Genomic DNA, 26131 nt, shown 5'->3' with positions numbered 1-26131 from the left:
TTCTCATCCCCCCCACCCCCCACCAAACCAGGGGCCACAGCACATTTAAGTAAAAACCTCGCATAACATAAATATTTTTTCTGTTGTCGGCAGGAGAGAAGTACAGAAGAAACCAAAATGACTGCTTTGCAGGGAAGGGAGCCCATCAACTTGGCACAGAGTCCTTGTGGGGAGCCGTGGACATATAAAAGGGTTGAGAATGGCAGCTCTTGACAGAGATGCTTGTGGTTCTGAGTACCTCCCTGAGTGCTCCTTTTGTACTGCGTGGTTAAGGGCCAGGGGTTCTCACAGACTGCTGAGGGTATTTTCATGGAGGCTTTGAGAAAACTCAAGGTCTTTGAGCTCACAGAGTCAGTAGAAGCACCAAAAAGGCCATTCTGCCCTTCACACGCCTTTCAACAAGCCCACGGTTTATCCTTTACCGCAGTGACACTTTCCCAAAGTAAGCCATATACCTTTCAAAAACCTATCAGGGTCACCGACTCACGCAGCATGGAGACAGCCCCTTTGGCCCAACCCTGCCCAAAACTCATCACCTCACACTCGTGGGATATGGAAAGTGATTCTAGTTTTCCATTGTCTGGTTGTCGACCATGTTGGGGTGAGACAGCGTTGTGCAGCAGGGGCTGGCTGCTAGAGGGCTGTGGATAGATAGTGTGCATCAGTGACCTCGAGCTGACGACACATTAGCAAGGTTCATTTGTGTCCTGCAGCTCGGTGGCTGACCTTGGGGGTGACCACAGTCCTGTAGCTGACGTTACAGCATTCGAACAGTTTCACCTTAGAGAGAGGGGCAGAAAAATAGTGAGAAAATATTTGAGAAGGTTGGAGCAGTGTGTTGCCTTGCTTGACCTTGGACTACGATTGGGTCTGTGGTTGATCCACGGGTCGGACCAGCCATTCTCAGCCTTTTTTTGGCTACGGCCCCCCCTTAAGACAATGCTCAAAGTTCATGAAGTCCCTTCCCTGTGGAGCAGTTTAAGTACTTGGTTTTGTTCTGTACTTGTCTCCCACTGACTACATAAAATTATTTTATGATTTTAATCCCCTTAAAGGTGCTGTGGCCCCCAGGGGCACCGTATGGCCCCCAGGGGCACCGTATGGTCCCCTGCTGAGAAGGGCTGATGGATGATCCATCACATTTCAAGTCAAGAGTGGCCATGGTTCTCTGAGGGGAGCTAAATGCGAGGAGGATGATGAGCATTCCTTCTCACTTGCCAGGATTATAGCATCGTAGAAAGTAGGTGCAGGAGGAGGCCATTCAGCCCATCGAGCCTGCTCCCCTTTCGGTAGGATCGCTGCTGATTGTTCACCCGACTCCTGCTTCCTCTCAAAAGGTTTGAGTCAGGTTGTGCGCTGCTTGACGCAGTTCCCAGCATTTTGCTTAGTGCTGTTACGTGGTGAAACTAATGTCCATTGAGCCGTCAATACAGTAAAACTGGTCATCTGGCAGCCTCTGGCACACTTTCATTGTGTGCTGTTCCAGTCACCCCATGATAGGAAGGACGTGGACCTTTGGAAAGGGCACAGAAGAGATGTACAGAAATGCAGCCTGATTTACTGACCATTCTTTTTTTTTTACCACCAATGCTGTTTGACCCTCAAAGTTGTTTTTCAGATTCCACCATCTTCATTCTCCAGTGTGTCTGCTTCCCCTGTGTATCTCTGCTTTACTGGGATATGACCTAAATTAGAGGGCACGAGCTCTGGGGAGAGGTTGGACAAACTCTGGAGCGTCAGAGGCTGAGGGAAGACCCGGTAGAAGTTTATAAGACCATGACAGGAGTGGAAATAGGCTAGTTTGCCCTGCCATTTAATCATGAGCTGATCCATTTTCTCACTCAGCCCCAAGGCTCAGTGATGTCCAAATGTATATAGCTAAACCAGTTACAAAATCTAAGCAAAAAAAGACCAAAATTCAATTATTCATGGAAGATAGTCTAGAAAAATCTAGAAATCTAAGTTGTTAAGTTCGGAGAGTGGGCATAGGTCTGGCAGATGGAGGACAACGTTAGTAAATGCAGGGTCATCCACTTTGGTAGTAAAAATAGAAGAGGAGATGATTATTTAAATGGTGAAAGACTGCAGCCTGCTGTAGTGCAGAAGGACTTGGGAAAGCTTGTGCCTGAATCACAATAAGTTGGGTTGCAGGTACAACAGGTTATTAGGAAGGCAAATGGAATGTTGGCCTTCATCGCTAGAGGAATTCAATTCAAGATCAGGGAGGTCATGCTGCAAATGTACAAGGTACTCGTGAGGGCACGCCTGGGGTACTGTGTGCAGTTCTGGTCTCCACACTTGAGGAAGGATATACTGGCCTTGGAGGTGGTCCAGAGGAGGTTCACCAAGTTGATCCCGGAGATATGGGGATTGACCTAAGAGAAGAGACTAAATCGCCTGGGATTAAACTCACTTAAATTTCGAAGAATGATAGATCTTATAGGAACATATAAAATTATGAAGGGGATAGATAAGATAGAGGCAGGAAAGTTGTTTTCATTGGTAGGTGAGACCTGAACTCGGGGACACAGCCTCAAGGTTCAGGGGAGTAGATTTAAGACGGAGATGAGAGAGTCACGAATCTGTGGAATTCTCTGCCCAGGGAAGCGGTTGAGGCCACTTCATTAAACATATTTAAGGTTCAGTTAGATAGATTTTTACATAAAAAAAGAATTGAGGGATATGGGGAAAAAGCAAGTGGGTGGAGTTGAGTCCATGATCAGATCAACCATGATCTTATTGAATAGCGGAGCAGGCTCGACGGGCTGAATGACCGACTCCTGCTCCTATTTCTTATGTGTGTCGTAACATTGTCATAACATTTGTACATATCTGGAGTAAAACGGCTCAGCATAGATGGTGTTGGCTTGAAAATGTTACCGCAGAAATGGTTTCTGGACACATATGCACAAACGTTTAACATTGCCTCCAGCAGTTCTCGTTGCCTTCTGCTTCGAAGTTTTGTTTTGATATGGTTCATCTGAGAGAAGGTTCTTTCAATGACCGCATTGCGAACATTACTCTGAGAGAACCAGTTGTTTGTTCACCATAAATTCTACATTGCAAGGCATAACCTTAAGAGCTATGATGAACATTGCTGTATAGAATGACACATTTGCTTGATGTGAACAACTGTTGGATTTATCTCTCGGAACTTTGTTATGACTGAACTTGTATTGCCGGGCATTGTATTACACCCATCTGATGCAAGACCTATGCACTTATCACTTGACAGTTTCCTATAATTCAGGAATTTCATTAATAAGTGAGTGGGGTGCATCATTTAAATCCTGCAATAAATCTTCCTGAGTTGATGGACTTAGAACATGTTTAATCAAAGAAGTGCATTTTGCACGATGGACCGCCAAGTCTTTGCCAGATATACTTCAAACTAATTTGCCCAGGTGATCCACTGTTGATATACAAGAATGGCAAGCAACATGCGCAGTGAATTTCAGTTCACAAGTTTTTATGCTATGATCAACAACCCATATCAAAAAGATTTCAAAGGCTGGAAAATGGTGCTTGCGGCGGTGCTTTTCAGTTAAGCTGCGCGATATCAGGTCCATCCCTATGGGCATGAATTCAGAATCAGCAATATTTGCAGGACACTTTTGTCCTGACACTTGTTGGATCTATTCCTTAAAATCATTTCTCTCTCCCAGACTTCACAATAACACCTCTCGTATTTTGCCCACTTACCCATGAGGGGTACACTCTTCTAAAGGAATAAATAGTTAAGGTTAACTAACAGGAGTGGATAGATTAATTTGAAACTGTCATAAAGTGCATTGTTAAAAAGAGTTATAGCTTACATTTTGCTATGGGCCTAAATAGATGACTGATGGATTTTGCCGTAGCTTATGGGTGCCAAAGATAGCAGGGGTGGGGAGGGTATGACCAAGTGACAAAGGGAGACAGGGTGATGGGAAGGTGCTTCACTGCATTTTGAACATGTTTTATGATAAATTACTAATGGGTGATAAATTACAGCTAGTAACTTGGGGACTATCGCCTGACTTACAAATTTTCAAAGTTACAGTGGTCAGAATCCGTACTTTCGATTTCAAGTTCTAATCTTTATCCGCATTTAGTTGCGGTTCACCATGTGTTGCACGCTACATGTGATACTGACTCCACCACGCTACTCTCGCGGTCGCACACCTCACCCCAGCCGCCGCCCACCTGACTTTTATTGACTCAAATGATTTATCAACATCTCAGCGTCAGCGACGTCATAGTTTCGTCCTATGACACCCAAAAAACACACAAAAGCCCATAAACAGTTAAATTTTCCTGCAGCAGATCTCCAAAACTAGCCAAATTGGGCAGGAAATCCAACCAACTGGCAACCTAACCACTACCCAACCTTCTCCCCATAACCTTTGATGCCCTGGCTAATCAATAACCTATCAATCTCTGCCACAACTTCCACAACTGGCTGTGGCAACAAATTCCACAGATTCACCACCCTCTGGCTGAAGAAATTTCTCCACATCTCTGTTCTAAGAGAACGCCCTTTGATCCTTCAGTTGTGCCCTCTTGTCCTTGACTCGCCTACCGTGGGAAACATCTACTCTGTCCATGCTTTTCAACATTATGAGAGGCATGGATACACAAGACATTCAGAATCTCCACTTCTATCCTATCGAAACACTTAGATATCTTGTGTTGGGGCAGACTCGATGGGCTGAAGAGTCTATTTCTGCACCAATGTCTTACGATTGCCATCCTTCCCACTCTTCTGAACTCCAGCATATATCAGCCTAGTCCAACCTTCCTTTGTGGGACAATCTTCCCGTTGCAGATTACGGAGAAAGGAGTCCCGGAAAGTGATGATTTGAACTATTGTTGCACAGTCGAAAGCCCATGACATACTCAGGACTGACGAGGGCCAGCAAATTTCCAGCCTCACGGCATTTGCTTTTACCTTAAAGCAGTCACACTATATTGTAATACCTTTCCAGCGAAGCCGGAGAGTTGGATGGGAGTGCGGGAACTGGGGCCCGGTGAGTTGGAAGGGAATGCAGGAAACAACACGCTGTGAGCCAGGTACCGAGCCCTCAGGATTTCAGAATGGTCAGATGAGGAATTATCAGAAATTGGCTGTAATGGATGCTGTAGTTAACTACCTGAGTCAGTGACAAGCAGAGCAACTTAAGATAAGTTAATGCATTGCCTGAAGGTTACAAACTTTTCTTAAACAGGAGAAATAAATGGTTTTAAAAGAAAGACATGCAGGAAACATTCAGCAGTTCAGGCAGAATCTGAGTGAGTGTGTGGGGGGGGGGGGTTGAAGACCATTCATCAGAACATTCACCATTTCCTGTCTCCACGAACGTTGCCTGTACGGCTGAGTCTTCACTGCAGTTTGCAGCATCAACGCTTTTTAAGTTTTCACATGAATACATTCGTTTGGACACGTACTTTACATTCTTTAAAGTTCAATGTTAGAGGCTATCCTGCAGTTGGACATGCCACAGAATACTGAGGGGGGGTAAATTGGACAGCATGGACTCGTGGGCAAAATGGCCTGTTGCCATGCTAAATTCAAAAATTTGACTCTCGAATGTTTTGAACGGTGGGAGAAAACCCACCTGCAGGCGCAGGGAGAATGTACAGACTCTTTACAGACAGCACGGGATTCGAACCTGGGTGCTGGCCCTGTTATCTTTCTTTGGCTTGGCTTCGCGGACGAAGATTTATGGAGGGGGTAAATGTCCACGTCAGCTGCAGGCTCGTTTGTGGCTGACAAGTCCGACGCGGGACAGGCAGACACGGTTGCAGCGATTCCCACTGGGAAAATTGGTTGGTTGGGGGTTGGGTTTTTCCTCCTTTGTCTTTTGTCAGTGAGGTGGGCTCTGCGGTCTTCTTCAAAGGAGGTTGCTGCATCACACTAATGGCTACGCTAACCATGCTGCCCGATCGGTGGAAACTTTCCAAGCGATCGCCTAAACTCTAGCCTGTCAAAAGGAAGGGAGGAAATTTGACTTGGTTAGTTTTTTGTGTAAAACAAACCATTAACAGAAGAAAATCAGCTGAGGCTTTTAATCATTTCTCTGGTTATCTTGATGCTGAGACGTCATTTGCATTATTTTAAGCTATTTGTAGAGAGGAACTGAAAGGTTGCGTTGGTAAGTGAAGCATTCAATAGATGGAATTTCTCCGGCCCTATCGGCCTTGTGCCAGTAAATGCGTGTGCCTTTTGTTTTCACCACATCTTGCAAAGTTGTCTGCCGAACTCTGGCAATAAAGAGTTCAATCTTGAGTAAGTGCCTGAGTTGACACGTGGGCAGAACAGTGTCAAGACAGCACAGGAAGTGGAATATCTTCAGCGAGGTACACAGACCAGCCATGAAAAAATGCAAAGGAGCCAAAAATGAACTTTGGCCAAGGGTTTCATTTTGCACAAGCAAATGAGTTCCACGGTATTATTACAATAGAATACAACGAAGGATAAAATCAGCACTGGCCCCTGAACAATGAATTTTGAACGGAGAGCTGGAAAGGAACAGGCCTTCCCTTCTGACCCACATGTCTGTAGTCCTGGTCTTTCTGAAATCCACAATCATCTCCTTCGTCTTGTCCACGATGGTTGCTTTCTCACCACTTCACGAGATTTTCCACCTCTTCTCTGCTGTGCCTGATGAGACCCACGACTGTTTTGTCATCTGCAAAAACTTGGTTCTGTTGAAGCTGGGTCTAGTGAGGCACTGCATGTTGCCCCAAGGATTGACAGGTCTTGTCAAACCATCTAGACTGGCCATTCTCAATAAGAGGGTGGGGGGTACCCACAGCACATTTAAGTAAAAAGGTGAATGGCTACTGCAGACTTTGCTCTTGATGAGCCATTCAGTAAATGGAGCGACCAGGTTCTGCACTAAATTGCACTATTACAAATAAAAAATGTATTGTTTTCCTTCTCTTAATTGCACGGGGTCATCATGGCACAAGGGAAGCCATGCGGCCCATTGAATCCATGCTGGCTCAATGCTGAGGATTAGTGTCTCATTACTCTGTTCTTTCCAAGTAACTGCAATCAATTTTCCTCCAAGTGGTTATCCAATTTCAAATTTCTGCTTGATTTTGTCGTGTTCCCCCCCCCCCCCGCACCTTCACAGACTGCGAGCCAGACTATTACTGTTTACTGATCTTAACCCTTTGGAGTCTGGCCATTTTTAATCTTGCATCATATATAGTCCAGTCTGGATTCACTGATAAACCTTGACAGTGGTAAAGTACAGCACGTGGTTGGTTATAAAACCAGGGCACGGAATATTTACGCTTCTTGGTAATCTCGGAAAACAGAGTCCAAAGCATTAAATACAAGATGATTTTCCTTACAACCTCTGGTTCCTTTCGCCCACCACCAGATCAGTCCCTGTCACTCTTTGAACAATTCTCTCAAGGTAAAGGCTTCTATTTAGAGAAGCACAAACGTCTTCAGATGCTGTGAGTACAGTAGAAACACACTGAAATGCTGGAGGAACTCAGCCGGTCTTTTCAGCGTCCATAGGAGACAAAGGTATATTGCCAACTAAAAGGCTTTTATTTACCCCATCAAAACCCTTTGATCCTGTACCCTTGTATCAAACCTTTCAATCCTCTTTTATTGTTCCAAGAACTGCCCAACATTCCAATTCTGAACAGGACTGAAATCCCTTGGCCCAGTACACATGAGATCTTTTCAAGAACTTCAAATCCAGTATTTTATAATGGGGCTGAGTGTGTGCATGGATCAGCTCACAGTTATAGTGATGAAGCATACTCGATGGGCCAATGGGGCTACTTATATCTTGTGATAACGTTCCTGATTTTTTTTGCCCTGTGCCTATTGTATTCAATCCCGTTTGCATTTCTACCCATATTTCTTGTGCTGTCACCTTCAAAGGTTTGTGCTCCATCCCTGCATTCCTAAAGTCAGCTTTTTCCACCAATGTATTCAATCTGTAAGTAAGTAAATCCCCTGTTATCCAGGATTCAAGCAACTGGCAAAAAAAGAAAAAGAAATTGAGATAAATAAGAATAAATAACAATCTAAATAAGAGTTTAAAATGGTAAAAGTAAACATTCTGTGAAGTAACACGTAAACCTTTGGTGAAGATGGGAGCAAATATTCAGCCTTGGTTGGGCTTTACTCATAGCAGCAGTTTGAATAAAGTTGTGTGAAACAGTGATGGTGTCGCCCAGGATGAAGAGCGGGTTGATGCTGCTCGCCGTTGGGGTGACTCTCTTAAAGTGTATCCTTGTCCCTGCTTTGTAGAGTCACCCTGGTCAGAGGCTTTATCTGTAAACTTGGGGAGGTTAATTATCTATAATCCTATTGTTTGTTTTTCGGGCGGCTCCGTGGAGGGGGAGGAACCTGCAGATGTAGTGGCGGGTTAAATGTTTTCAAAGAATTGTTTCAGGTTTATATATTCATGCAAGTGAAGTTTGTTTAGTGCAAGTACAGTCTAGTATTTTAAACTGTTTATTCTTAATGCAGGAGTAATATATTTTAGATTTTTAATTTTTTAAGAAAGTTTAGACTTACAGCACAGTAACAGGCCATTTCGGCCCACAAGCCCGTGCTGCCCAATTTCACCCGATTGACCTACACCCCTGGTGGGATGAAACTGATGCCCCTGAGGAAAACCCACGCAGACATGGGGAGAATAAACAAATTTCGTAGACAGCGCAGGTTTCGAACCCTGGTCCATGTAAAGGTTTTGAACCCTGGTCCCTGTAAAGGCTGTCCACTAATCCCTGCGCCAACCCTGCTGCCCCTATTAAGGATTGTAAGAGTGAATCTCAAGTAACTGGAGAATATTCTTATCCAGCAACTACTAATTTCCGTAGGTGCCAGATACCAGGGGTTTTTCTGTACAGGCCATTCTCATAAATCTCCCTGTGGCCTCGCTTCACCTTTCAGCATACCGCCAGGTGCCCTGTGGTCCCTGTGCAATCTTCCTGCTTCCCTGCTCAGTCAGAGAGCTGTCAGCTGCTTCCAAACCCTCTCACCTTGTTGGAAATCTCCTCGGACACTGCGCTAACTTCCGCTCCAACTCGTCCTCGCTTGCCCGAGACCCCAGTCGATGAATTCATAAAAAGAAACAAGGCTAGATTGTTTAGAAATTTCAAATTGACAGCAAACCATATTAGTAAAATTATTAAAGCAGATTCTAATAGAGGTCTGTTCAGATTTAAAATTAAAAAGGCAGACCTTAGCTCAAGTCATCTAAAATGTTTCTTTCACTCCAAACTTGACCATTGGTGCAGAAATAATCATCTCAAACCTGCCCTTGATGCCTTTGAGATGATGGAGGTGATGGTATGAGGGAGAGGAAATTAAAGTTATGATTCCAGTGCCTGGAACCAGTTCCTGTGAAGTGGGGGTGGTGGGGGGGGGGGGGGGGGGGTGGGGAGGCAGTGTAAGGGTTTTTTAGAATGTTGGGGGGGCGACCGTGGTTGGATGTTGATGATCATGGGACGACCTCTGGTTGATCGACCATCATGTCTCATTTAACAAGATCGCCCCGTTAGGGGAGGAGAGAGTGCACTATCTCATTGTTTGCAGCATTGATTACACGGAATCTTTCACCACAGGAGCCACCGGATGTGATCACTGCAGTTTTGAAAGAGAAGGATAGGTTATTAAAACTGAGAAAAGGCGATGGGTTGGAGTAAATTTTTAAAGTTTTATTTACATCATGGTAGAAGCTGATTCCGGCCATTTAAACCCATGCCGCCCAATTACACCCAAATTAACCTGCGACCCCCGTACATTTTGGAAGGTAGGAGGAAACTGGAGCATTTTGGGGGAGGAAACTGGAGCATTTTGGGGAGTGGGGGGGGATCTAACGCAGGCACAGGGAAAGGATACAAACTCCTTACAATCAGGTCACTGGTGCACGCTAAATGAGGTAGCGGGATTAATTTTAGACTACTGTACTAAATGACTGGCCTTGTGACGCTATAAACCTCTTTGGATTGGCTGCGTTCAGGAGCCCCGGTCATCGTTATTTTGTTCCACAGGTCACGTGCCTGACGTGCAACCACAAATCCAACACAATTGAACCATTTTGGGACCTTTCACTGGAATTTCCAGAGCGCTATCATTGTCTTCAGAAGGGTGTCACCCAGCATAAAGAATGCACCCTGACCGAAATGCTGACAAAGTTTACAGAAACCGAAGCTTTGGAAGGGAGGATTTACGCCTGTGACCAATGTAACAGTAAGCAATACTCTTGGCAAGCTTTTCCTCACCATCACACACTTTTATCACAAGCACCAACACAGGCTCCCACTTTAAGTTCCAAGTGTGAATCAGCAGAGCTGAGACATATTGGTGCTTATTTTCCCAGTTCATTGTTGTTTGACTTCCCAGTGTTTGCTGAGCTGTCTGTATCTCGCCAAGGCTGCTAAAAGGGTTACTGCAGTTTCTCCAGAAATATACAGGTCTGTCAGCCACAGCCTTTCTGGTAATTCGACCCGCATTTCATCTGTCACTTCCTTTGGGTCTTGTTCCATGTTCTCAAGGGGACTCGCAATGTGTCCTGGTCAGGGGAACGCACTGCTAGCTGGTCACCATGTCTTGTTAGACTGCAGGCTTTCGTGTTTCACACCATGTATTGATAGTTCAGGTAAAGAGTCCTCTGTGTGGAAGGTAAGTGTGGCTTCAGACGAATCATACTCTCTCATCCCCATCACAAGCAATGCTAGATATTACCCAAGAGCTACTTAATGTTGCATCTCCTTGACCAATGGTCCTGGGGCAATAACAGATCCTATACTGAACAAGAACAGGAAGGAAACCTGGAGCTTTTCTGAATTCTGTAACGTAGATGTTTAAGTGTGCAACAAGTGTGAGAAGTGCAAGCTTAATAAATGGATGTATACCATATATACTCATGTAAAAGTCGACGCCCTCTCCTTCCCCCCTTTTGTTGGCCGAAAAATTGCATGTTTTCTGTATGAGCCGTGTAAAAGTTGAGCCCCCTATTTTTGGCCCTGACCAACTGCCCATTCGAGCTCCCGATGATACACCCGTGAACCCTTACCCCGGCCACCCACCCATCCAATCTCCTGACACCCCAGCTGGCCACTCCTCCCGACTATGGACCCCTCTCCCCGTCCGCCCGCCCACCTGATCTCCCAACACCCTGATCGCAAATCCTCGCCCCAGCCCTCCGTCCATCCGAGCTCCCGATGTCCTGGTAGCGAATCCTTGCCCTGGCCACCCACCCATCTAAGCTCCCGTCACCCTGATCACAAAACCTCGCCTCAGCCATCTGTCCATCTGAGCTCTAGATATCTTGAACGACGCTGATACTTAGCACAGTCAGAAGGAGTAGCCTCCCCAAATTTGACCGAAAAATTGGTCCAAAAACTCAATTATTACACGAGTATATACGGCGATGCTTATGGTATTTCTCCATGAGCATGAACATGAGGAGCATGAACTAGTAGAGGTTCATAAGATCATGAGGGGCAGAGATAAGACTTTTTCTTAGATAGGTGAATGTAAAACTAGAGGGCATAGATTTGAGAGAACATTTAAAAGGAACCTTAAGGTCTCTTTCTTCACACAGAGAATGGTGGGTATAAGGATCGAGCTGCCAGCAGAAGTGGTATAAAGGGGGGCAATTCTAACGTTCAAAAAGACATTTGGACAGGTAGATGTATTGGAAAGGTTTAGAGGGATAGGGTCCTAGCAGAGGCAATGTTTTGGTCACCCTAGACAAGATGGGCCAAAAGGTCTGTTTCTGTGCCTTAGAACTCTATGACCATACTACTATTTGAAAACCCCCTGACTCAAAATCACCAAACTTTCATGACCTGGTCCCTTGTGGAATATACAGAGCTGTCTGATTCAGTCCCCTTCCTCCCATGGAGAATAACTTCCTCTCACTTTCACGTTGTCTTGATTTTGTGCTTTTACGATCTCTCCCTCCCCCCTCTCTCTTCCCTCCCCCCCTCTCTCTTCCCTCCCCCCCCTCTCTTCCCTCCCCCCTCTCTCTTCCCCCCCCTCTCTCCCTGCCTCCTCTCCCTCCCCCCTCTCCTCCCTCCCCCCCCCTCTCTCTCCCCCTCTATCTTTCCCCTTCTGTCTCTCCCTCCCCCAGTAGGTCAGCAAGCACTGCACCTTGCAAGCCCACGAGCTGTTCTCGCCACCCTGTCTCCAAGCCTGCTTCCTTTAAGAACACCGTTGCAATATTCCAGCTCTGGTCCATTTGATTTGATGACAATAACTTTCTTTTTCCTGAACTGTGAATTTTTGTAACTTCCTTCACCTTCTCCCTGATGCCTGGGTTAGACCCCGTCCTGCCCTCTCTCTTTCCGTTAATCCGAAAGCACTGCACTTTCCATGACACCCCCCCCCACCCCCCGTTCAATCTTTTATCTGCCCCACCACGACCCATCACGGCACCTTCCCATGCCAACTTCAGGAGATTGCAAACACCTCCGTCTATAGTGACAGGCCAGCAAGCAACAGACATCTTCCTATTTCTCACCATCCTGAGTTGGGAACAGTCCTTCCAGGTGAAGCAGGATTCACGTCCTTCCAGTTCGACATTCAGTGTTCGGCCTCTAGTCCCACTATTGGAGAATCCCTCCATTCACTCTGCAAGTGTGTTCCAGAATTTCTGCCTGTTGGTTCCTTTATTCCCCTCCTTGCTCTGACACCAGTTGATCTTTGCTCTTAATGCTGTTGCCACAAAGCCCAGTGGAATTTCAAAAGTAGCCAGTTCATCTTACAAACTACAGTTCTCAGGAAATCCCATTGCATCAGATAACAAGCCGTACCAATTTGATCTAAAGATGCTTTCAAATTGCAGCACCTGGGTAGCCCTCTTGGGACCTGGGTGCATTATTGGGTCTCTTTCAAATCGCAGCCAGACTGACCTGATAAATGGCCAACCTGGCGATTTAAAGGGGATCCTCGCCCCCCGCGATGACGTGGTGAGTGACATGTCAGTCAGTCACCACCTCCCCTCCCCGCAATCAGCCCATCACAGCAGCGGCACTTAAGCCAGGGGTTTCCCTGAGACACATGCCCGCAGGCATTGACGTCACCTGAGTAACCGGGTTGGCCATTTCCCCTTTCAATTTGCCGGAGCAGGATGCCCAGGTAGGTTTTACCAGGTTCCCTCACTTTCTCGACCTCAGAGGTGGGTCAGGGACCTGGTTGGGTTGTGACTGGGTGGCTAATTGCCTGGTTACCCCATTGTACATGGCAGTTTGAAAGGGTCTCCTGTGACCCAAACACTGTTTCTTCCCTATCCACAGAGCTGACTGAGCATTTAAGTAACCACACCATTCTGTGTTGTTTTAGATTTCCAGCATCTGCGATGGTGTCTCCCAGCTCCAACCTCTGCTTTCACCTGTATCTCTTCCAGACAACCGGTCAATCTCTCTCCCTTTCTCTCACTCTCAATCTTTCCTCTCTTGCCCCTTCTCTCTCTCTCTCCTCTCCTTTTCTTTCTCTTCTCTTCCTGTTTCTCTCTCCCTTCTCCCTTACTTTCCATCTCTCTCTCAAACTCTCTCTCTCACTCCCTCTCTCTCTCTCTCTCTCTCCACCCCCACCCCCTCTCTCTCTCTCTCTCTTTCTTTCTCTCTCTTTCTCTCTCTCCATCACTCCAATTTATTTGCAACTTAAACAAAAACTTTAATTTCTAACATTTCCTAATTTGGATGAAAAGTGATCATCCTGAATTGTCTGCTTCTTCTTTCTTTCTAGAGGTTGTGCCTGACCAGCCTGAATATTTTCAGCATTTTCAATTTTTATTTTAGATTTTCTGTATGAAAGAACAAATAGGATCCTTTCTTTTAACAAAACAAGTATTTGCAATATTTCTTCACATTCCTCTCACTTTCCAGTAGACTGATGTTCCTGTAATAATTTGTATTCGAATGAAAATCTGGGAGACTTCCAATGACAACCCACCCCCGCCCCCCCACCAAAGACCTTCCCGAGAAGGAGCCAGTTTCAGCTCCTGCGCAGTTCCGTAAACATAATGGTGGGAGTGTACTGACCCTCAATGCTGGAAGACCCAAGGGAGGGAAAGAGCTCTGTTACTGGTGCTTGTAACTGAAGCTCTGCATTAACATCGAGATTAAGTGGAGATGAGAGGTGGGGCAGGTGCTCACTTCATCGCTCTCTCCACTTCTCCAGACACTCTCCTCCCTCCAGCCTCACACCACTTGGTTTCTCTTCCACTCCATCAAGCTATGACATTCCATTCCCCTTCCCTTTGCCTGCAACTTTGAGAATAAATGGTTGTGTTCTGATGTTTAAATACTGCATTGGGTTGAAAGGGACCATCTCTGACCTGTAATAAACCCTTGCTGTTACTTTGCAGGCAAGCGACGGAAATCCTCACCAAAGCCTCTTGTCCTGGCAGAAGCTCAAAAACAGCTCATGATATATAGACTACCTCAGGTCCTCCGTCTGCACCTTAAACGATTCAGGTAAGATGAATTCGCTTCAGCTTCAAAGGATTGTTCTGAATACCAATTTGTACAAACCTAATCTGTTATCAGATCAGCCCTCCGCAAAATGAACAATTTTGGTTCCCACACAATAATTGCGATATACAGCATGGTAACAGGCTCTTCCAGCCCACCAGCCCATGCTGCCCAATTAACCTGCAACCCCTCCGGAGCGTTTTGAACGGTGGGAGGAAACTCCAAACAGGCAGCGCTGGATTAGAACCTGGATCGCTGGTGCTATAACAGTGTTGAACGAACCACGGTGCCAACCATGCTTTTTTTTGTGTGACTTTTCATTACGAGTCTTCAATTGCGTACCTTTCTCTCTCTCTCTCCCTCCCCCCACCCCCCCCCCCCCTTCACAATGTTGATGGTTACATTTGCAAGCCACTGGGAAAGCTACTAGAATAAGACCTGTAGTGAATGTTCTACTGTGCTAGAAACGAACCACAAATTGTGACTGTGGTTAAAAATACTCTGCTTTCTGCGAGGAAAGTGTTGTCCTTCAAGAGCGCTGCTGCTGAGAAAGCAGAGAGATTCTGTCGAGTCCAAGCCAAAACATAATTGCTTTGATATCCAGTTTCAATATAAACTTTCAACTAAATTAATCGAGTTTAATTTGGCATTGAAACTGGGTTGCAACAGGGCAAGAAATCAAGGACCAGGTTGCACAAAGACTGATTTACTTTCCACACATCTGACTTCTTCTTCTTTGGCTTGGCTTCACGGACGAAGATTTATGGAGGGGTAATGTCCACGTCAGCTGCAGGCTCGTTGGTGACTGACAAGTCCGATGCAGGACAGGCAGACACGGATGCAGGGGAAAATTGGTGGGTTGGGGTTGGGTGTTGGGTTTTTCCTCCTTTGTCTTTTGTCAGTGAGGTGGGCTCTGCGGTCCATCTGACTTACTGACACACATAAGACCCGCGCTCACAACACTTCTGTAGTTTCCGATGTCAGGTCAAGTTGATTGTCATCCGATTGTACAGGTACAACCTGACGAAGCAGTGTTCTCTGGTCCTTGGTGCAAAACACACAACCAGACATGACACAGATATAGACACTCAATACATATGCAGGACAAGTATTTTATCTATACAGATAAATAAATATTGTTTTTTACATAGAAGAGTCTCGGAGGGTTAGCAGTTCCTTTGGTCGTTCAGCGTTCTCACTGGCCGTGGGAAGAAGCTGTTCCTCAGCCTGGAGGTGCTGGCTCTGATCCTCCTGGATCTCTTCCCCGACGGGAGCAGCTAAAAGTTGCCGTGTGCAGGGGTGGAAGGGGTCCTCAATGATTTTGCGTGACCTCTTCAGGCAATGATCCCGGTAGATCATGTTGATGTTGGGGGGAAGGAAACTACACTCTGCCATTCTTATGGTCTTGTGGATTGACCTCCGATCCATTTCTCTGTAGCAACCGTATCACAGTGAAACGGCCGGCCAGGACGCTCTCAATAGAGCTTCCTGTAGAACCCTTCCCTCCATCCTCACCTCGCTTGAAAGCAATCAACCTTCCCCAATGCTAGGACAAATGGGTCGGTCACTTGCCCAAGCACCTGCGTCCCTCCTCTGTGAGATTAGCACTGGACGTTGACCACTGCCTCGGGAGGCGCTTCGAGCCACTGCATGGCATCCACGTTGTCTGAAGGAAACCCCTGATCATGGTGGGTGGGGGGTGGAATGTGTGGGGCCTCGACCTTTCTGTTTCACCGCTTTTGCTTCTCCGAAGCACTGAAGTCCCTCTATCCCTGGCTGCTCAACCTGTCCTGCCCCACACACATTCGAGTTATTTGTTTGAAATGCTACATTGTTTGAAGGTGATCGTAAATGTTTGATATTATCTCGTGATCTTGTATAGAGTGTGAGTCTGTTTTTACAGGGAATTGATGTACTGTACTCGTGTTCCTTATTTCCCTCTTGATGCAGCTACTGTGTTTTTAGGTGGTCTGGCCGCAACCATCGTGAGAAGATAGGTGTGCATGTCAACTTTGACCAGGTATTGAACATGGAGCCTTATTGCTGCAGGGATTCCTCCTCCAGTCTGGGCAAAGAGAGCTTCATCTATGACCTCTCGGCTGTGGTGATGCATCATGGGAAAGGATTTGGCTCAGGACATTACACTGCGTACTGTTACAACACCGAGGGAGGTCAGTACAGCTCTATGTAAGGGCCCTCAAGGCGTGCAAGTTAAATTTGGACAGTGACGTGGACGGGAGGGTGTAGGTTAGTAGGATAGGGCAGAATAATAGTCTGGCACAGACTAGAAGAGCCTGTTTCTATGCTGTAGTGTTCCATGGTCCTAAATGAGAATACAAGAAACAGGAGTTTGTGCTGAGCCTTCTCTGCCATTCGATCAGATCACACCTGATCTGGCCGTGGACTCAGCTCTCACTTACCTGCCTGTTCCTCATAACCCTTAATTCCCCCGATCTGTGTCTTAATAAAAAGAATTTGGATGGATACATGTACTATCTCACCAAGACCACCTGTAAACTTGGAGGAACAACACCTGATCCTCCGGCCAGATGGCATTAACATCAGCATTTCTGGTTTCTGCTAATCTGCTCTCCTCTTCCCCCCCCCCTCCCCTATCAGCTCTCCACCCCCTTCCCTCTCTATTCACCCAGCCGTCCCCCTCCCCCTACTTGTTGTTGTCCCCTCCCCCCCCCCTCCTGTCTTTGCGACCACGCCTCCACCCCGCCTTTCCCTTTTATTCGGACGCCTGCCAACATTGTTCCACAACTTGATGAAGGGCTCAAGCCTAAAACATCGGTTATACATCTTCATCTTTGCTGTTGAAAAGGCCTGCTGAGTTTTTCCAGCATTGCGTTTTTACTTCAACCGCAGTGTATACAAACTTTTGTGTTTTACATGGCTGGGAGGGTATGGTCATTGGATCTAAGCAGAATCGTGGTTTGGCACAGACTAGAAGGGTCTGTTTCTGTGCTGTTGTGGTTCTAATGAGGCAGCTCTACTGCTTCCTTGGGGAGAGAATTCCACAGATTCACCAAGTGTTTATTATCACCCGATTGCACAAGTACAACCCGAGGGAACAGTGCTCTCCGGGAGAAGCAGCTCCTCCTCATTATAGCTGACTTTTGGAGCTACTGTGGGCAGCTCACCTTCCTGGCCCATTGCCAGACGCCGCAAACCCAATAAGGCTCCTGGTTTGTCCTCCGTGTGTGCAGACGTAGCTCATGCCACTGGGCTTGTTTGCAGCAGTGAGGTGAGCAAGAATCTGGCCATGACAGGGCAGTGGTTGCCTTCGGTGGAGGCCGACTCGGGCAAACACGGTCTTGCCTTCCTACTGTGTTCCCTGCTATCAAATGGGTTCAAGATTCCTTTATTGTTATGAAATTAAAAACAGTGCAATATTGCAAGAAGGCAGACAGATTCTCCACCGGAAGTGTCTCTTATAGTCAGAAAAAGAGAAGCAAAAGAGATTCCGCCCCACCCCCCAGAGTCACTGTGTCCTCCAGCGCTCCCGCAGCCTCTACAGCTGCCCGAGCTCCGGATCCAGTCCTCCGTCACGATCAGGAAACCTTCAGTGCCCTCTCGCATCCTGGTTCTAATGCCCTTCAGCCAGTCTCCAGCAGTCTGCTGCCTGGCGTGAATCTCTTGACCACAGTCGCCAGCAACTGACCTCCTGTGTGTTTCTTCAGCCACAGAACTCCTCACTGGTACTGGGCTGTGCTCACCGTCCTGTGGGTCATCTCCTCTGCCTCTCCCTCTCAGGTTGGGGGGGGGGGTGCATAACCCCATCATGGCCACTGCCGAGCACAGGCACCGCCATCTTGGACGCAAACTCCCACGGTCACAGAGTTTTTAAATAAACCACCGTCTGCTCCAATACCAGGAGGTTTACAGCCTGTACGGAGCTGACAGCAGTTGGACTGGGTGGTTGAAGCCCGCAGGAGCGCTGTGTCTCTGTTCCCCGTGGGTCCACTCCAGCAGCATTTGACAGCACTGCCATTTGAAGTAACCTGATGATACTGAGACATGGCTTGTGCACATTGTTTGTAGAATATACCGAAAAAAGGGGGCGGGGGGGGTTCTTTCATTGTTTAAATCAAAGTGTTTAATGATGTGTGTAAAGTGCAAAGCAATCTCAAAAATCCAATCTACCCAGCAGCATCATTTTCTGCAAAAGTGAGATCTGATTAGTTAAGAGCCCAGGATCACAAGGACCAAGCCAATCCCTCTAATCCAGTAGGATAATTCTTCCTCTGCCTCTCCCCCCTCCCCCATCCCTTTTCGTCCAGAATTAACCTGCTGACACAGCCACGAGCTGCTGTCTCCTGGAATAAAACAACAGAAGATCGTCCAGTGTTGAAGTGGGAGAGGAAATGGGCGGCAGGGAGTGGAAAACTCAAAGTCAAAGTTCGGATTTATTGTCGGAGTACGTGCACGACATCATATACAACCCCGGGATTCCCTTTCTTGTGGGCGCGGCAGAATTTCTACTTGGCGGTAGTGCAAAACAAAAAAACTGTATACTCAAGGAAAGAGGGAAATGTAAACAAGGAAGTGCAAACAAAAGTGCATTACAGCAAATAAATATTCAATAATGTAGAGGTGTTGATGAGACTCTTGAGGCATTGGTGAGACGCCATTTGGAGAACTGTGTACAGTTTTGGGCCCCCATCTTAGAAAGGATGTGATGTTGTTGGAGAGAGTGCAGAGGAGATTTACTAGGATGATTCCCGGAATGCAAGGGCTAACGTACGAGGAGCGTTTGGCAGCTTTTGGGTTGTATTCATTTGAGTACAGAAGAATGAGAGGGGATCTCTTCGAGACCTTTCGTATTTTGAAAGGTTTTGACAGAGTGGATGTAGATGTTTCCCTTGATGGGTGAATCGAGGACAAGGTGGTCACAGTCTTAACATTAGAAGTTATCCAATTAAAATAGAGAGGAGGAAGAACTTCTTTAGTCAGAGGGACGTGGATCTGTGGAACTCACTGCCGCACAAAGCAGTGATGCCAATTCACTGGGAGTATTTAAACAGAAAATTGTTAAGTATCTCATTAGTCAGGGTATCAAGGGATATGGGGAAAAGGCTGGAAATTGGAACCAGTTGTGAGCATTGTTCAGCTTCGTGTTGAGTCACAGATCAGACTCGATGGGCCTAGTGGCCTGCTTCTGTTCCTCTATCTTGTGATAGTTTGGTCCAGATTATGCTGTTCTTTAAGTAACTCCTCACTTAACAAATCTCTCAAGGTCGCTGCACGGTTGATGGGATAGTTAAGAAGGCCTATGGGACGCTGGGCCTCATTAACAGGAGGATTGAATTCAGGAGTAGAGAGGTCATGTAATAACTCTACAAATCTCTGGTGAGGCCAAGCTTAAGAGTATTGAGTTCAGTTCTGGTCACCTCATTACAGGAAGGATGCGGAAGCTGTGGAGAGGGTACAGAGGAGATTTATTTGGATGTTGCCTGGATTGAAAAATAAATCTTATGAGGGAAGCTTAGCCAAGCTGGGACTTTTCTCTTTGGAGTGAAGAAGGATGAGAGGAGACTTCTGAGATAAGATGGGCGGCTAGTGCCTTCTTCCCAGGGCAGGAATAGTAAAACACCAGTGGAGAAAAGTTTAGGAGAGGGTTCAGGGGTAAGATTTTTTACACAAGAGAGTTGTGGGGGCCTGGAATGCCTTCCCAGTGATGGTGGTGGAGGCTGAAACACTTGGGGCATTTAAGAGAGAGGCTCATGAATGGAAGAAACATAGAGGGATAAAGGGTAGGGAGGGTTTAGTACTTTTTTTGGTAAGAATATATAGGTAGGCACAACATCGAGGGCCGAAAGGCCTGTACTATGCTGTAATGTTCCACGTTCTAAATGAACCAACCAAAGAGAAAGAAAATACTTCATTTTACAATTTCTTTTTCTCTTCTCTTCAGAATTTTGGGTCCATTGTAATGACTCCAAGCTCAATGTGTGCAGTGTGGAGGAAGTGTGCAAGACCCAGGCCTATATTCTCTTTTACACTCAAAGAACCGTGCAGAGCAATGTGGAGTTTGTCACAGAAATGCATTCTGAACCTCAGGTGCCAACCAGAGACACAGAAAAGAACAGAAGACTGGCCTTGCCCTAGGTCAGGGGACTTTAAACCATTACTGGAATTCACTGAAAACCACCCAGCACCAGCCAGTGGGATTTGCATTGGGGCTGATTACGCACCGTTGTGGGCGACAGAACAGAAAGTGCCCTGGGGCTCGTTTGCCGAGCATATATAGCTTTCCTATGCATATTATGGTAGGGTTTAATTCCATACGTCATTAAAATGGTTTGTTCGAAGTATCCACCTGTCCCAGCACAGGTGATATGGTCGTCTGCTGTATCAACATTCTTGCCATCAGGTTTGTTCCAACACCGTGGTTTCTGTCCTGTCTCATCACTCATGTGATTAGCTGGTCTTTCATTGCCACTACTTGAAGCTGTATTATCATCCTTCATCACCCAGAAGGTGCCTTTGTTTGCCACTTGATTCTCCCAGTGACACAGGTACACCTGTTTGACCATTTTCCTTGACTAACAGTTGCCTCCCATGGTACTACACCAAGCTAGCCTTCGACTAACTGATCACTAACTCGGTGTTCACACAATGACCTGAGCCTGTCTTGCTGTCACACTGAACGTTTGCTGTTTAGTTCTGGCTCCCCAAATGCCCGTTACGATTTGCTCCCAGTGTCGCAGGAACGCACCGCAGTAGAACTCCTTGTCCTTTTGCTCCCAATGTATGCGGACTTCGATTATCGGTCTCCTCACTGGGAGCATCAGCACGGGCTGCATGCGGCCCTCCGACCCCATCCTTTCTGTGTAAGGTAAACCTTTGGCCGTGCTTCTGGCACACACATTGGGAGCAAAGGCGAACAAAGCAATACTGTGCCCTGCTGCCACCAATGGTTCCTCCCTCAGCCTGATGCATTTTGTATGAGAATAGGAATTGTTAGTATTAAAAACCCCTCTGCTCCACAGGCAGGGAATTTGTAGCTGAACATGCAGCATTGAAACTTGTAAATTAAGACTTTTTGAAATAAATGTGGGAGATTAAATCATTTTTATTCAATGTAATCTTGTGTGAGTACTGTAGAATACTGGTTTTTGTGAGACCTCTGCGTTCACTATATTTTGGTTGACTTTAAGGATTTTGTCCAGTGCGGAGGATGTTACTCGGAACACAGTAGAAACAGCGGCATCCTGTTGCCCTGCCACCTTTCTGGGAAAAGGCCGGAGCTCCTGAACGTAGTGAGTGGCGAGAGCGTAGGGAGGGCCTGTGCTTGTCTCTGGGTTAACTTAACATTGCTGGTGGCACAGTGGCGGCTTCCCAGGGCAAGCTGGGTCACCGAGCCGTGACCGTTCGCTGGAGCTTGTGGGTGGGCTGTGTGGTTACTTGGGAGCACAGCAGGGGTCCAGCGGAAGTATCAGGAGTCCAGAGATGAGAGGTCAGCTGCTCATGGTCGTGTTAACTTTGAAACCGGATCAAATGGATAGTGGTAGAGCAGGATTGATTATTTTTAAAAAATTTCTTGTCTCTCTGTATCGTATGACGGCTCATTTTGGTGTCGTCAGGTTTTAAATACTGTTCAATTTGTTTGTTTTGACGAGTGGTTTTCAGGTATTTAAAATCTGTTTTTTCATCCATTACAATTTCAAAGTATGTTCTTCTGATATCACAAGGGTCACCAAATGCTGGAATCTGGAGCAACACATATTCTTCTGGAGGAACTGTGGGTCAAGCAGTGTCGGGGCAGTAAAATCATGGTTGGGATCCTTTACCAGTCAAAACAGTAGAATCGCTGGAGGAACTCAAAAGGTCTCGCAGCGTCCATGGGGGTAAAGATAAATAACAGCACCTGACCTTCCGCCTGGGCACCCTCTAACCGGACTTGACCGGTTTCCATTACTGCTTCCTCACCCCGTCTATCTCCATGTCCTTTCCCCCAGCTCTGCATCTCACCCCCCTCCCCCAAATCAATTCTCATCTCTCAAGCCCGAAATATTGGTGATGTATCTTTGCTCTATGAAGCACGCTGTTTGACCTGCTGGGTTTCTCCAGTGTTTTTTTTTAACTTCAACCACAGTGTTTGCAGACTTTCCTGTTTTACTTACTTCCCTCACTCCTGGCCTCCTCTCCATATCCAATTAGCACCTTATGTCTGTTGATCTGTGCTCCTCCCCCTGTCCTTTCTTTTAATTCAGGAGCCTTGTCTACTTTTTACTCACACCTTGAAGAAGGGCTCAGGCCCGAAACAAATCTTCACCTCCTGTGGTCGCTGCGAGACCGGCTGAGTTCCTCCAGCATTTCGGTGTTTTCACTACAATCACCACGTCTGCAGACTTTTACCCTTTATCAGTCGCCCGTTCTTTTTCTCCCCCTTGATGCTGCTCGACTCCCTGTTCGCCGCCAGCAGAGTGTGGCTTCTGACCTGACATCATGGACTACTTGAACCTGAACTCCATGCCGTGTCCAGCTTCACAGAATGCTAAAAGTAAAACACAGAAGTCTGCAGTCACCGCGGTTGAAGTAAAAACACGACGCTGGAGAAACTCGGCTGATCAAACGGTGTCCTTTATACAGCTTTCAGGCTTGAGCCCTTCATCAAGGTGCGAACAAAATGTGGGCAGGTGCCCAAAATCTTTATCTTTTTGCCCCTACCTTGATGAAGGGTTCAAGCCCGAAATGTTGGTTCTGTATCTTTCTCTTTGCCGTATAAAGGACACCGTTTGACCTGCTGAGTTTCTCCAGGATTGTGCTTTCACTTCATTCAGCACTGTTTGTCATTCTTCATACAACAGCTGTAAAACATGATCTGGCAAGAGCACTCCGACCGAGAGAAGGGAGCAGCTCGCTGCTTGTGTAGAGCGATGTTTAATTCCAATTCCCACTTCTACTTCCTCACCACGTCTGCACCTTTATTTTATGAACAATTGTAAAATATCGTAATCACAGCTCCCCCCCCTGAACTTTCCATTGTAAAAGTAGTTGCGTTTCTTTGATCTCCATCTCTCCTTTCAGTTTGTGGAAGTGAATTGCTGCCTTTTCTTCTCACTTCTCAGGTGCTGCAGAGAGTGCTGCCTGCAAGCTTGTTGAGGCGGCCAACTGATCTACTGACGGAGGTGTTGTCTGCTTGACTCTGCCCCTGGACGGGGGCAGACGTGCCCCTCCGTCCGCACATTGCCTTGAATGCAGGACAACGTCAGTATGTCATCACACTGCATCCATTTTTGTTCTGTTTCAATTTCAGGTGTAAAGTAGCAATAAGCCCTAGTACATTCACTCGTGAACCTCTCTGATCAAAGTGCTTTAATTATGCAGATGTTGAATCCAGATTAACGGGTCCCTCCAGACCACGAGTCCATGCTGCCCAATTACACCAATTAACCTACAACCCCGGTACATTTTGAAGGGCGGGAGGAAACCAGAGCCCCCCCGGAGGAAACCCACGTAGACCCGGGGAGAACGTGCAAACTCCCTATGGACAGTGCCGGGTTTTTAACAGCGTGGCGCTAACCGTGCTGGTAAGGTTATCTATTCTCCAACTCTGAGCCCAAGATTCCACTCATCCTTGAGTGAGCTTGTGTTAAAGCTAGTTTTCAACGTGGCAGCTCAGTCAGTGTGACGAGAACCAGTCACCACTTTTGGTGCCCATTTGTTAGTTTTAAATTTAAAACCTTTTGTTTTCAATGCAGTAGAAGCCGATTCCGGCCATTTAAGCCCGTGCCGCCCAATAGTTGTAGCTTTATAGTCTGCACCTAAAATCTGTTTGGATGCACAAGAACTATGTGGGTTTCCATAAACAAGTCCTAAATTTTTTTTAGGTATTCAGCATGATTACAGGCCCTTTTGGCCCACGAGCCCATGCCGCCCAATTACATCTGACTGACCTACAAACCCTGTATGTTTCGAACGGTGGGAGGAAACCCCAGACACTGGGTGAACGTACAAGCTCCTTACACACAGCACGGGATTAGAACCCCGGTCCCGATCGCTGGCGCCGTAACGGCGTTGTGCTAACCATGTTGCCTGTGATCATTTATTATATAACAGACACAGATCTTGTTCGCTTTAAGGCTTTATTTCCTATTGTATCATTGGAATTTTAGAAATTGTGCCATCAGTCAAGTGTTGTTTCTTCTAAATAGTTTTAGAAAGGAATAAGCTTGTGCCCCACCAATGTATTCAAACCATTTGTATTTAATTTATTTCAGCCTATCCTCAAATGGTGCTTCTGGCTAACAAACTTTCAAAACTTCTTAAGTGAACTAGGTGCCACAGATCGCTAATAGATCCAGTAATTCAAAAGCTCATAACTGCCTCAATTCAAGCAAATGTGTAAAACTAAAACTTTCTGCACCCCTCATAATTCACTTATTTTCACTCCAGTTTACCTGTTTATTATTGTACAGGAGGGCATATTAAGATGGTACCAAAACTTCAACGCTCACTGAATGTATTCCCTGAACATCCATTTTTGATTTCTTCTCCTGCACGAAACCTCCTCCTTATCAAAGCTGGGGATGCGCAAGAGGCCACAGACACTGGAATCTGGAGCAGCAAGCAACCTGCCCGAGGGAGAAACTGAGTGGTAGAAAGTCGGGCTGGAACCCTGCAACTTCCTTTCATCGATCTTGTTGGGTTCTGACCCGAAACATTGACCGTTCCTTTTCTCCCATGGATGCTACTCGAGCCGTCGAGTTCCTCCAGTAGGTTGCTTTTCCTTAACGAATACAGAAACTGAATGTCTTTCGTCTTCCTCTTCAGCGCATCCTCCATGATTTCCTCTTCCTTGCAGCGTTGCCAGCAATGCCCCTGTTGAGTAGGTGTGCGACAAAGAATGAGAGAGTAGGACCAGACCAATTAACTCCACGATTAAAATTGAAATTGCCTTGCACAGCTATTTTATCCATTTCCTTTTACCCCCTTTCTCCCTCTTCCTTTGCAGAAAAAAAAATAAAAGCATTGAGACAAAAGAGAATGCTGGAATGTGGAGCAAATTGTCCTTAAGTTGATTGTTTTTGCAAACATTGCAATATAAATTGCATTGTAAAGGTTCGAATCCCACACTGTCTGTAAGGAGTCTGTTCGCTCTCCCCGTGTCTGCATGGGTTTTCCCAGGGGCTCCGGTCCAACCACCCCTCAAACGTACCAGGAGTTGCAGGTTAATTTGGATGGAAATTGGGCGGCACGGACTTGTGGGCTGAAAGGGCCTGTTACCATGCTGTGCGTCTAAATTTAAAACTTTTATTAAAAAAGTACTCATGACAGCCTTTCAGAGTACACCAGGCTTCTGCCAGCATTTCAGTGGATCAAGTGCTTCCCGATTTCACCCCTTGATGTCAAAATAATAATTGGTTCCGCATAAAGAACTGCCTTTTCCTGCCTCTGTAGTCGTAAATCTCCTACCTTGTCATTTTTATTTCTTACAGATGTCCAAAAGCTCTGTATTCTTAGTCTGCTCCATACTAACGTCACCATTCATACCTGTCTGTCTGAGCACCCTCCAACCAAATGGCATTAACATTGACTTGTCCGGTTTCTGCTGGACCACTCCCTGCTCCTCCCCGCCCCTCCTTTCCTCCAGCTCTCCACCCTGTTCCTTCTCCATACACAGAACCATCCCTCCCCCCACCCCCTGTTCGCTTCTGTGCCCTCCCCTCCCTTA

At 46.5% G+C, this 26131-nt stretch overlaps 1 protein-coding gene across 10 annotated transcripts in view; it reads left to right on the top strand.

The window, feature by feature from the left end:
• Positions 1–20762, top strand: part of LOC138765211 (ubiquitin carboxyl-terminal hydrolase 49-like) — a 92325-nt gene extending 71563 nt beyond the window's left edge. For 9 of the 10 annotated variants that reach the window (XM_069942159.1, XM_069942160.1, XM_069942157.1 and 6 more), the window contains 4 exons: positions 10015–10213; positions 14340–14448; positions 16396–16616; positions 20366–20762. In XM_069942159.1, the coding sequence (XP_069798260.1) occupies positions 10015–10213; positions 14340–14448; positions 16396–16616; positions 20366–20559 (723 nt within the window). In that variant the 3' untranslated portion in view covers positions 20560–20762. The remainder of the gene's footprint in view (positions 1–10014; positions 10214–14339; positions 14449–16395; positions 16617–20365) is intronic. The other variant, XM_069942165.1, reaches the window with a different exon arrangement.
• The last annotated feature ends 5369 nt before the right edge of the window (positions 20763–26131 follow it).

This window comes from Narcine bancroftii, chromosome 5 (assembly GCF_036971445.1).
Source record: "Narcine bancroftii isolate sNarBan1 chromosome 5, sNarBan1.hap1, whole genome shotgun sequence".
NCBI classification, from domain to species: Eukaryota; Metazoa; Chordata; class Chondrichthyes; order Torpediniformes; family Narcinidae; genus Narcine; species Narcine bancroftii.
This window is presented reverse-complemented; position numbering and strand designations above follow the sequence as displayed.